This window comes from Lutra lutra, chromosome 2 (genome assembly GCF_902655055.1).
Source record: "Lutra lutra chromosome 2, mLutLut1.2, whole genome shotgun sequence".
Classification (NCBI taxonomy): Eukaryota; Metazoa; Chordata; class Mammalia; order Carnivora; family Mustelidae; genus Lutra; species Lutra lutra.
In genome coordinates, this window is record NC_062279.1 from 58,820,796 (window position 1) to 58,833,605 (window position 12,810).

Genomic DNA, 12,810 nt, shown 5'->3' on the forward strand with positions numbered 1-12,810 from the left:
AATCCCAGTCTCCCAAGAATATCAAATAATAGGACTTTCAGAGTGAGAGAGAAAGAATGATAACAATAAGTATGCTTAACACGATTAAAGACATAAAAGATGGAACTAGAACACAAGAATACAAAAGATTAGAATAGTTTGGAAAAGAACCAACTACAACGTCCATACATAAACAAAAACCTTATTCATGGAAATTAAAAAAGAAAATGTCAAAGATGTATAGAATTGCAGACCAGACACCACTATATACAAGGAGGAAGGCAGATCTTGGGCTGGTTTTTCATAAGCAAAGACGGAAACTTCTACCTAGAATTTCATACTTGGATAAACTAGTCTACAGGACTGAAGATCAAAATGAAAATATTCTCAGGCCAAAAAACTGTTAAGTTTATTATTAATAGACTCTTATGGAGAGAACTACCAAAGAAGGTACTTCAGGAAGGAAAAAATGGCATGAAACAGAAAGAAGCAAGAAGCCAGGTGTGACCAGCAAGGGTGCTAGCAAACACGGGGACCTCTCAGCAGCACTGACTGTATGAACAACGGCAGTGACAGGACGACCCACACATAAGGCAGCGGGCTGGGGTGGGGCGGGGCACCTAGGTTACTCAGTTGGTTAAGCATCTGCTTTAGCTAGTCATGATCCTGGGATCCTGGGAGCGAGTCTCGAATAGGGCTCCCTGCTCAGCAGGGAGTCTGCTTCTCCCTCTCCCTCTCTCTCAAATAAATAAATACAATCTTAAAAAAAAAAAAGACAGCAGGCTGCGATTACGGAGTTAAAGCATTCTAGGCTCCTTTCCAACACAAGTGTTAGTGATCTCAATTGGTTTGAGACTTGGACAACTCTGCGTATGACAATGGTAGCAGCAGTCACAGCACAACTTCTCAACTGTTGCTATTAAAATCCTTTATAATCCTTCTTTGATCTTCATCTCAAAGCCTTACTGGTGTGGGTCAGGGAGGATGTAAGCTTTCCCCACGACCAGGGGATCGGCCGAGTGAGGCCCTCCAGCAAGCACCCTGACTACAGAAGTCAAAGAAAAGAAGGCCCCGTGCTCATTTCCAGACCTGGCCACACCCCAGAAGCCTCCCCTCCCAGGGAAACCTTCCAGAGACACTCCAGCCTCCACAGCTCCCCATTCCTTCCCTCCTGTGCCCCCCACCACCCTGCCCTCTGCAACACTCACCATGTCATCACTTGCTCTGAAGAAGCTTTTGAAAGTCCGACTCAGGTTCTGTTCCAGTTCAGCCTCAGCCACTCCCTGAAACAAATCAAGAAAGCAAAAGGAAGGACTCTGCAGAAATCTGACCAAAAGCTGAAAGCCCCCAACGTCTGTCTCATTCAGCCCACGTTTTGTTAGAAGTGCATCAGTCTGGATTTTCTGACTGAAAACACACGTTTTAAAAAAAAGCTTCAAATAAAACACAAGATGCTAACAGTGGTCCCTCCCTGGGAGGTGGGTTTACGGATGTTGCTTTCTTCTCTGTTTTTCAAAATTCCTACAGTGAGAATGTCTTACTTGTAACAAGCCCTCTAAGGGAATGGGGAAGGGCTGGACAGGAGTAGTTGCTGGCGAGAAGGGAATGGTTCCCAGGATTCTTAGAAGCCAAGTGGAAAAGCCAAAAGGTGTTCCATATACGCATCTCATTTTGCTATGGTAACTTCAAACCCAATCTCTTTGAGTTGGGCCTAAATGATTATAGACTGATCATTATTCCATGTCCACGGATTATCTCCCAAAGGACAGGGCAGCGAGGTTGCTTTGTGAAGAGCTGAGAACCAAATCCTTTGTGGTGACGAATTACCGGGTCTCCCTGCTCATGGCAGTGTTGTTCCATGTGATGACTCATCTACACACGGTTCTTGGGTCGTTTCCAGGTCTCCGACTTGGACTTGCCTCATCAGTTCCATAGATACTGGGCCCCTTCTCATCCTGGAAACTCAGGGTCTGGATACCTCAGCTCCCCACCTGCCCTTCCTCTTACCAAATCCCCCATACAGGAGCACGTCCAGACATTAGGACAGGCTGGCAGGGGGCTTCGAGATCCATCAGTGGATGCTAATTTGCTGGCTAGTCTCCTGGGACGTTATTTTTTAGGGCATGAAAGGAACATTTTTTTTTTCTGTATTTTTTTTTAATTTTTTTATTTTTTCAGCATAACAGTATTCATTATTTTTGCACCACACCCAGTGCTCCATGCAATCCGTGCCCTCTACAATACCCACCACCTGGTGCCCCCAACCCTCCCCCCCCCCATCCCTTCAAAATTCTCAGATCGTTTTTCAGAGTCCATAGTCTCTCATGGTTCACCTCCCCTTCCAATTTCCCTCAACTCCCTTCTCCTCTCCATCTCCCCTTGTTCTCCATGCTATTTGTTATGCTCCACAAATAAGTGAAACTGAAAGGAACATTTTAATCCAGTCTTTCCTTTCTGGAAATTGAAAGCCCTTGGACCTGAAAGCTGTTATAAAACCTGTGTAAAGAAAGATAGCCATCCCCGGGGCAGGGAATCCCCCAAGGGCAACTGCTGGGAAGAAATCAAGATCCTTCCCCAACACAGCACCGAAGAGACTAGTGCTATAGCAGGACTCGGAGAAAGAGTGTGGTGGTGTCTTAGTCCATTCCTGCTGCTGGAACGGAATCCCATACATCGGAGAGCTTGTGAACAGACATTCCTCAGTCCGGAGGCTAGGAAGTCTGCGATCAAGGCGTCTGCAGACTCCCTGTCTTCAGACTCCGGCCCTCACATGGCAGAAGGGGCAACAAAGCTTTCTCTGAAGAGGACACTCCTCCCGCTCACGAGGGCGCCACCCTCCTAACCTAATTGCCCCCCCAAAGGTCCTATCTCCTGACATCCCCACAGCGAGGATCGGGATTTCATCATTCGGTCTACAGCACAGTGGCAATTTACTTTTTTTTCCTTTCCAGCAGCTCACCTGAACGTACCCAGGCACCGGCTGAAATGGATTACAGGAAGTTTTCTGAGTAGGCGTCCTGACCTTCTCAACTCCCTGGTTTAACAGACCAGAAACTTCCATCAAGAACACCTAGCTCCCAGGGCACCTGGGGGGATTGTTGGTTTCTGCTCAGGTCATGATCTCAGGATCCCGAGACTGAGCCCCAGTGGGGCTCTACACTCAGTGGGGGGGTGGGGAGGGGGTCTGCTTGAGATTCTCTCCCTCTACCCTTCCCCCCAAGCTCTCTAAAATAAGTAAATCTTAAAAAAAAAAAAAAGGACATCTAGCTCCCTTAGTATGGCCTTCAAAAAACTTTTAACATCTGTCCCCAAAACTGCCTTGTCAACGAAGTCCCCCTTTGCACATCCCATTAACTGTATTCTTGTTGGATTCCATAGCACTTTAGCGTGCCCCACCCCGGGGCCACCCTGAGGACAGGGGGGCATCCACTTGGGAGCCTCTGTGACTGGTCCTAGGACAGAGCAAGGGCTGAACATAGATGTTGGTTCCTTTCCTCCTCTTCATGTTCTCAAGAGAGGAGGGTGCCATAGGCCAGGTCTCTCCAGGGACCCGCGGTCCTCTCCATCCTACTCTCAGTTACGAGGCCCCAGGAGAGCCCACTCTGTGTGTTCTGCACATCAACATGGTGAGGGCTCTGATCTATGAGACGGCAGCAGGCATGGAAGGAAACATTTATCAACAGCAATGCTGGGTCGGCAGGTTGAGATTTTCTGTAGCGAGCAAGGTCGATGAGGTCGATGAGGTCGATGAGTTTGTTACAACCCTCCTCCTGTCGGTCAAATTCAATTATGATGGAGATTCGGTCGTGACCCTCTGCCCTGTGATGAACCCGGGCAAGAAAAAAGCCACAGGAGGAAGTGCCTTTTATCTGATCGATAAAAGCCGTGGTCGGCCCCTGGTCGGCCCCGCCAATCACAGGGGGCAGGGCTTTTATTTACTGGGAGCGTCCTCATCCCAGAAAGAGCTGCCGTCGGTCCCGAGCCCAGGGCCTGGAAGAGTCTCCACAGGCCCAGAGGTCTGGACAGGGCTCTGACCCGCAAATGGTCCTTAGAAGAGCAGATGGATGCCAGGTGGGTCAATAAAAAATCAGAGGGATCAAAAAGGTAAATAAGTCTGTCCACCCACATGAAAGGACATGGGATCGAGGACAAAGGTGAGGGCCAGAAAGCCGAGAGGATGATAACATCTGTACTCTGGTCCCGCGCCCTGCTGATTATCACCCGCGCCCTGCTGATTATCACCCGACTCTGTTTTCAAAGGTGATACCATATTTTTAAGTCCCGCAGACCAATGACAAGATTCCCACTTGCTCCAGCGGGAAGGGGCTCCTCCCTCTGTGCTCCCGAGTGGAGCCCTTAGGAGATGGGCTCTGGAATCCAGCCAACAAGGCTATAAGCCCCTGTCCCGATACTCAACTGGGCAAGCCTCAATTTTCTCATTTATGAAATAATGAGTTTTGCAAGGATTCCTCAAGAATGATAATGCCTGTTTCTTACAATACCTGACATGCAGGAGAAAAGCCAGTAAGTGGTAACTACTGGTTTATTAGGATCCCTACTGTTCAAGTCACTGGACTGCAACTGAAATGTCTATTCTGGGACTTTGGTACCCTCACCAGCCTGTGAGTTTCTTATGGACACACAGTTTATCTTATTCCTGTTTTTGTTCTCATGGCCACAGCATGGTAATAGGGGACACCCAGGTGGGTGGGAAGGAGAAAGGGAAGAGGGGAAAAAGGGAGACTGGAAGAGGAGAGGAAGACTTTGGTGGGAGTGTCTTCTAAATGATTGTGGCTTTTATTTTTCTGCCCCCCCCCCCCACCATGAGCTCATAGTCACCAGACAAGGTAAGTCAGCCCCAGCTTGATCAAGTTGGAGGTGGGCAGTAACCTATGGAACAGAGACAAATGATAGAATCTGCTGTCTTAGGACCCAAAGCTCTCACTGGGGCAGGCAAACTGAAGACAGTTCTGGGTTCAGAAAGAAGGCCCCTAGAACAAAGCCTTTGGAATTCCATGAATCCTGGAGCTTTGTCTCCAGGGTACTTGGAGGCTGTGTAAGGAGGACTTATAGAGTGAATGACTAGAAGTATAAGGAAACCCACCTGGGAGAATTCACCAGAATTTCTTGGCCTTTCCATCAACCACCTCTGCCTCCTCCCTCCCTTTGTTTTAAACTTGAAACCGCAGAAGCTCATAGCTGTGAGGAAACTTCTAATTCTCTTCTCCTTGCTTTCTGTGCTTTCCAGATTAGTATCCTGCACTTTACCCTTATTCCTCAGACCGATTTCCAACTGCTGGCTAAACATGTCTGTGTGGCTATCTTGTCACACCCCTCAATCTGATCCTTAAAACTGACCTGAAGAGGAACCAATGAAGGAAATGTAGCTTCTGGTGAGATATATTTTCATTCCTACCCCAGTGTTACCACACTGCAATGTAGTGGGTTGAGGAGTGGTCCCCCAAAAGGCACATCCAAGGATCTAAGGCCCAGCAGCTGTGAATGTGACCCTGTATGGCAATGGAGTCTTTGTGGATGGAACCATTAGGATCTCGGATGAGTGACGAGTTACACATCGAGTGCCAAGGGTTTCCGGCGCCACCAGAAGCTAGGAGAGGGGCATGGAATGGATTCCCCCTCAGAACCCCCAGGAGAAACAAAATCTGCTAACACCGTGATTTTGGACTTTAGCCTCCAGAACTTGAGGGCCTAAATTTCTGTTGTTTCAAGCCACAAAGTATGTGGTAATTTGTTGCAGCAGCCCTAGAAAAATAATACACCACTTCAGGAAGTCTCTTGATTTGGAGGGTGGGTGAGGAGGGAAAGGGACTAGGGCCTACATAACCTCCGGGTTCAGGGCGGGCTGTGCATCTGCCTCCCTCCCCACCACCAGGAGGCTGTCGGGTGTGCTGCGCACAGGGTGTGGGATCTGGCTCCTGAGATCTCGGCACATGTCCCCCCATTCCAGCTTCCTCCCCAGGCACGCATTTCACTCACTGTTTGAGGAAACCCAGGAATGTGGCATCCAAGACCAAGACTAAGACCATCCAAGACCATTCAGAAGACCAAGTTTTGTGTACACTTTTCACCTAGTGTGTGGACAGGGTGAAGTAGTCACTTCACCTGCCAGGGAGGTTCCCCAGCTGGGAGGGCACAGCAGCCACCTTCTAGAACTCAGACCTCTTCCTAGAGGCATCCTCCCGCCACATCCCTATGCAATGGGATTTCTCCTCTCTCGTCTCCCAGTTTGCTCCTTCCAAGATGTACAACAGGTCTGCCTCAGAAGAGGCACTTAACTGGGTCTATGGTTTCATTTCTAAGACTGTGAAGACAGCCACCTAACCAAACAGCAGGTCCATCAAAGCAGGCGCTCGGGCCACCTCTGTCCCCCTCTGGCAAACACCAGAAGATGCGTCTAGAAGAGAAGAAGGAAGTATCCTTCCCATCAGGGGCTTGGGGATAGCAATGCTGCTTCATGTTCTGTCTCTCTTGATCATAAATACTCAGATTCATCTGAAACTCTGGGGCAGAGTTTTCTCAAAATAGGCCAGAAACCATGGCTGGGGAGTGGAGGGGGGGGGTTGTCCCTGATGTGGAAAATGTTATCCAAAATGTGGGCAAAAAGAGAAAATGGTTGATTACTTTCCAGTGTTCAGCCAGGCATGCACACACAAGGGAGGAGGGAGGGAGGGGGAGAAAGAGAGAGAGAGAACGAGAGAGAGAGGTGAGTTAGGTCCCACAGGAGGTCCCTAAGGAGACCTGAGGCTCTCTGAAGCCACCTCCCCCCTGGGGTGGGGGTGGGGTCCTCTGCTCTTCCACAGCGCTGAGCTGGGGAGGCCACCTTACAGATGGAGACTCTGGGGGTGGGAGTGTAACCTCCTTCAAAGTCGGACATTTTATAAATACCCAAGCTGGAGACGAGAACTCCAGACTTCAAACCCCTCAGTATTTGGTTCTTTTTACTAGAACGTAACATTACGCATGTTAAGAAAACACAAATAAAATGAGAAGGGTTCCTGCCTCTACAGGCTCAGACAGACCACGGGAGAGAAGGCTGGCTGAGAAGGAAGCACACAGCAGGGCTTTTCTTTTAAAGGTACTGTTCTGCTGGGACAAACCACCAGAATAATGTTCTCGGGAGAGGGCTGGCTCCATAACTGATGGGCCACCTGTATTCTGGGCACCGAGGCAGCCACTACAATGGGTGAGGTAAATCTGTACGTACTGCGAGACAATCTGTCCAAGCTCTAGTAAATGGAAAGGCAGCATGACTCCAGTTCTATAAAAATTACTTGTCTGCCCATATGCACATACGCACGCCCGCCCCTGCCACACTTAAAAGCATCTTATAAAAAACCGTCTGGGAAATACTCACAGAACTATTCATAGTACCTACTTCTAGATGAGTGAAGGGGGAGCCAACATTCTATCTCATACAACTGAGTACTTTTTTTTTAAAAGCACTAAGTATAAATCATCTACAAAATACAGGCAGTAACAAGTCACCAGCTGTCCCCGTAGTCTGGTGCCTGGTGGGGGGTGGGGGAATGCATTACTAGGGTGTTCTGGGGATTAAGGAACACCGTGAGGGAGAAGGAAGAAAATCGTTTGTGCAGGCTGGGTTGGGGGGCCCTTCCACCGGTGAAACCGTCTCTTCTTGACTGCTACCTGTAATTTCCTTTGGCCACATTTTCTCTGTTACCTCCTTTCTCAGCTGGTTAAATACTTACAAATGGGCTCTGGCTTGCCCTGGTATATATAGCCTATAGCTGGCTGTACAGTTCCAGACACCCATGCCACACACACAGGTGCACGCCGCACACCCTTCTCCCAAGAAATAACAATACACACATACTACTGAGGAGGAGTGAAAAGGGACTGGTGTGGGGCGCTGGAGGAGGGTGTGCACTAACCATGTTCTGATTTCTGGGGCAGAGGGACTATGAAATCTCCTGAAGCTAAGCAAGGACGTGAAGAATCTTAAGAATTAAAACAGGGAACTTGTCGCGATCAAATTTCCCAGCCAATTCTACTTGTCTTTGTAGCCCAGAGCGGCCCCCTCCACTTTCCTACTATACAAAGGCAAAGCCTGTCATCTCTTTGCCTAGCATGCACACACACACACACACACACCCTTTTAATTTTAGTTTCCACCAGACTTGGCAAATTTGCAGGACGAGACAGTGAACACATTGGCTCAAAGTTCAAAAAGCTAGAAGAATGGAATCTAAACTTGGGGTTTACTTAAGCCACACCCTGTCCAGCTCAGCAAATGTGAAGGAGAGGTGGGAGGGACAGCCACAGGCCACTATCCACCCTGACCTTGTGTGCTCACGGTGCCTCCTCCTGGTTGGGGAGTGGGTGGGGATGAGTTCGGAGTGGCAGGAGGCAGGAGGAGGGAGGGGGTTCCAGCACCCAGCCTGAATGAAACCTCGGTGCTCTCCAACTTATGCTGTGTTTCTTGGCCTGGATTTCAGCTTCAGTTTGAAGCTGTTACTATTTGAAAACCATCCAACTAGACCACCCTTCTGAGTGCCCGAGGTCAGAAGGGACTTGCACTGTTGCTGAGTGGGAAGCAGACGTGCTGGCAGGACACCTATGCATGGTTTCCCCTTGAGACCCAGCTCTGTGCCTGTCCAGACCAGCCTCAGCAGTGGACTTGGCCCCAAATCCACATCCCCCACCAAGCCTTCGCTCATTTGAATATTTAACATTTCTCTACCAAGAGGCTTTGTTCTTAAGAACAAAACCATTCTCCCAACCCTTCCTGCAGGTTTTAAACCCAGCAGCTACAACATAACAATAGGGTACTGATTTTTCTGCAATGACTATAATAACCTCTGAAACAAACAAACAAAAAAGTCGTCCTGCAAGGGGGGCAGCTAATAAGCAGTTTTCCCCTGAGGTCACTTTTGTCTATCTGGCCTTTGAGCTTATCTGGGTTTGCTCCTTCTCATGCTGTTTGGATGAGCAGGGCACACACCACAAAGTCCAAGCTTCCCCCCTCCTCCCCACAGTGTGGCTGGCTTAGGGGGAGGCACGTAGGCTTTGAAGTCAAAGCTAGATCAAACCCTTGGGGCGCCTGGGTGGCTCAGTGGGTTAAAGCCTCTGCCTTCAGCTCAGGTCATGATCTCAGGGTCCTGGGATCGAGCCCCACATCGGGCTCTCTGCTCGGCGGGGAGCCTGCTTCCCCCCCCCTCTCTCTCTGTCAAATAAATAAATAGAATCTTTAAAAAAAAAAAAAAAGGCTAGGTCAAACCCAATCAGTACCTGGTCTTGGGCCAGTGAGTGAACCCCCAGAGACCCTGTCTGCTCTTCTGAAAGACAGGAGGACACCAAAGTGCACTTGTAAACAGAACTTGGCTTACCATGCTCACAAAAAGTAATAGGTGCAGGGTGCCTGGGTGGCTCACTCATTAAGCATCTGTCTTCGGCTCAGGTCATGATCCCGGGGTCCTGGGATAGAGTCCTGCACGGGGCTCCCTGCTCAGTGGGAAGTCTGCTTCTCCTCCTCCCTCTACCTGCTGCCCCAACTTGTGCTCACTCTCTCTTTGCCAAATAAATAAATAAATAATCTTAAAAAGCAAAACAAAACAGTAGTAGCTACAACCCAAGTGTCCACGGAAGGATGAATGGATAAAAGAAATGTGGTCCACACGTACAATGGAAGGAACATCACTGAGTCCTAAAGGAAGGTCAGACACATGCTACAACATGGAACAGCCGTAAGAATGTTGTATAAAGTGAAATAATCCAGACCCAAAAAGACAAATCCTGGGTGACTCCACTTCGAGGACGTACCTGGTGTGGTCAGGCCCAGAGATGGCAAGTGGCACGCTGGGTGCCGGGGGCTCGAGGGAAGAAGAAAGGGGGAGTCCGTGTTCACTGGGCATAGCTGGGGATCCGCATGATGAAAAAGTTCTGGGGATGGATGGGGGTGACGGCTGTACAGTAAAGTGAATGCACTTAATGCTGCTGAGCCGTACTCTTAGAAACGGTTCAGATGGTAAATTTTATGTGTGTTGTTAAATAACAAAAGTTCAACCAAGTATGTTTTGAACATCTATTTCATTTTATTAATCGGTTCATGAGTTGGACAGCACCCCATCTGGCCAGTAGAGGGCGCTCAGAGGGCTACAGAAAAGGCAAGGTTTTGGCAGAGAGAGTGCTAAGCAGGGAATGATTGGCAGAGAAGCCCTTGTTCTAGGCAAGGTGGCCCTTAGGAGGGAACAGAGGGGGCCCCTCAGTGATCTCCTCGTGCTGACCAGGAAATCCCCATGTTGACTGCTTACAGGTTACGTTTGTGGGGGGCTGAAACTGCACTCAGGTTGGGCACTAAGTGTTGGTTTACTGACTTGGGGCCTTTACCTGAGTGATGCCATTTTGAACCCGTGGCTTTTATTTTATTTTCCTATTTCATTTCATTTCATATTTATTTACTTACTTATGTGGGGGGGGAGAGAGAGAGAGACTATGCCTGGGAGAGGGGGAGAGGGAGAAAGAAAATCTCAAGTATGGTCCACACTCAGTGCAGAGCCCGACATGGGGCTCGATCTCACGACCCTGAGATCACGACCTGAGCCGGACACTTAACCGACTGAGCCACCCAGGCACTCCCCCTTCACTAAATTTTAAAGGAAGATATTATTTTTTAAAAATGTCTTATTTACATCAACTTGGGCACATTATTATTTTTTTTAAGTGAAATAATATTTTAAAATTTCAGTATCTAGTATGGTAGAGACCAAGAGACACAACCCACATTAACTAAAGCTCTTTGAGGTCCTGCCCTTCGGCTCCAGCTGCTCCTAGCTTGTACTGAACACTTAATGGTTCTGAAGGAAATGAAGAAGGAATTCCTGCCCTGGGAAAATACGTGCACACAGTGCATCGTGCAGGCAATTTCATGATGTTCCAGACCTTCTGAAACCCACTGTACAGATCACTGAGTATTTTGTTAGGCGCTCTCTTATGTCCCATGGTATTTCTGGAAGATAAATAACTTGCCTGCATTAAAGCAAGTTCTGTCTGCTTTTTCAGCCCTTTGTCCCCTCAGGCTGGAATGCCCTTCCCTCCCCGAGCAACCCACACAGATTCTATCCGTCTTTCGAGGGCTAGTTCAAATGTCTCTCTTCTGGTAAGAATGAACTGTTTTTTCTTATGAGCTCCAGAGTAAGCTGGGCCTTCATGACGGTCCTGTGTGGCTGCCTGACTCTCCAGGGACGTTGTTACCTGCCTGCTTCTCCGAGAACTGTTCCAACCCTCAGACATCGCTCCTCAGCTCTGACACTGGCAAACACCGCAAGAGCAGAAGCATCTGCTGGATGAATTCACGGATACTGAGTCTTTTCTTGATATTTCTGACACTGTCAGGATCAACCCCTCAGCCCCATCAGGGGGCACTTCTGTTCTGCAGTAGACAGAAGTCTTCTTATGAATGTTGACTCCAAAGGGATGAGAAGAAAAAAGGAAAAAGGTGGAAGAGAAAGGAGTGGGTGTGAAAGCGTGAGCCCTCCCTTGCTCTCCGCATCTCCCACACGGTGCAGCCTGGCAGCTGGGGCCTGAGCATGGAGGGCCTGTTGCCCATACCTGGGGCATGGTGGCTGCGTGAGCGCAGAGGGAAGAGGGTGACAAGTCACTATGAAGCATGGGGTGCTGGTGATGGAAGTGTCTATGGGGGGATTCCTCTGGAAGGGTGTACTCTGGACACATAGAGGGTGGTAGTGGGGTTTGGGCTTTTGGTGGGTGGGGGCCAAGCAGAGCCAGAGATTGAGAAAGGGCCAGATAAGAGGTAAAAGGAATCCAGACACCAGCTTCCCAGTTTTGGGTGGGACCCTATTCCCTTCCCAGTCCCCAAAGGCCAAGGCAGCTATCACCAAGACAGGTGGCACCAAGACTTTGTTTCTCTCCCCACCACCAGAGGCTTCTCCAGTGTGAGACTCACAGGGGTGAAGCAAGCACCTGGGAAAGGGCGGCAGACAGTACGTCACACCTGACATTGGGATTCTGACTTCCAGTCCAGCTGGAAGAATTTTCACAGGGCCATTTTTGACCAGGCAAAGGATTCTACAAGGATTCTACTCTACTACTTTTGACATCAACTACAGGCCCAGAGCTTAGTGTCCAAGCCACAGGGACACTTACCTCCTTCCTTTCTTGCTTGTCCTAGCCTTCCAAAGAGGGCACTTCTCATAGTCCCCACCCTTTCCCTTCACTGTCCTGTCCCTGTCCTCCCATTTCTCTCACCAGGGGCAATGTTCCTTTTCCCCTTACCCATCTGTTATAGGCTGAACCGTGTATCCTCCCAATTCCTAAGAAGTCCTAAGCCCGAGGACCTCAGAATGGAAAGATATTTGGAGATGAGGTCTTTAAAGAGGTAATTAATATGAGGTCTTTGGACAGGCCCTCGTCCATTAGGACCGGTGTCCTTATAAGAAGAGGAAATTTGAGCACAGGAACACACAGACACAGAGGAAATGCCTTGGGATGACACACTAAGAGGGGGGCCATCTACAAACCAAGGAGAGAGACTTTAGAAGAAACCAACCATGCAGCCACTTGGGACCTTGGACTTCTGGCTTCCAGAACTATGAGAATAAATTCTATTGTTTATGCCCACCAGTCTATGATACTTTGTTACAGCAGCCCCAGGTGACTAACACACCATCAAATCCATCCTTCAAGCTCAAGACGACTTTGAACTAATTAAAGACATGTGATTCAATTCAAGCTGGAGAGAGCTCACCACTGCCCACACTCCGGGAACAGTAGGGGCTGGCCTCAGTGAAGGATGTGTTACACAGTGCATGACGTTGCTGGGGGCTTCTGGTG

General features: G+C 48.9%; 1 protein-coding gene across 1 annotated transcript in view; it reads right to left on the minus strand.

Annotated features, from left to right (window-relative positions):
* The window catches only part of EPHX2 (epoxide hydrolase 2), a 62,717-nt gene that overhangs the window by 9,850 nt on the left and 40,057 nt on the right, over window positions 1–12,810 (minus strand). Inside the window, 1 exon segment of the mRNA XM_047717509.1 lies at window positions 1,188–1,262. Coding sequence (XP_047573465.1) covers window positions 1,188–1,262 — 75 coding nt within the window.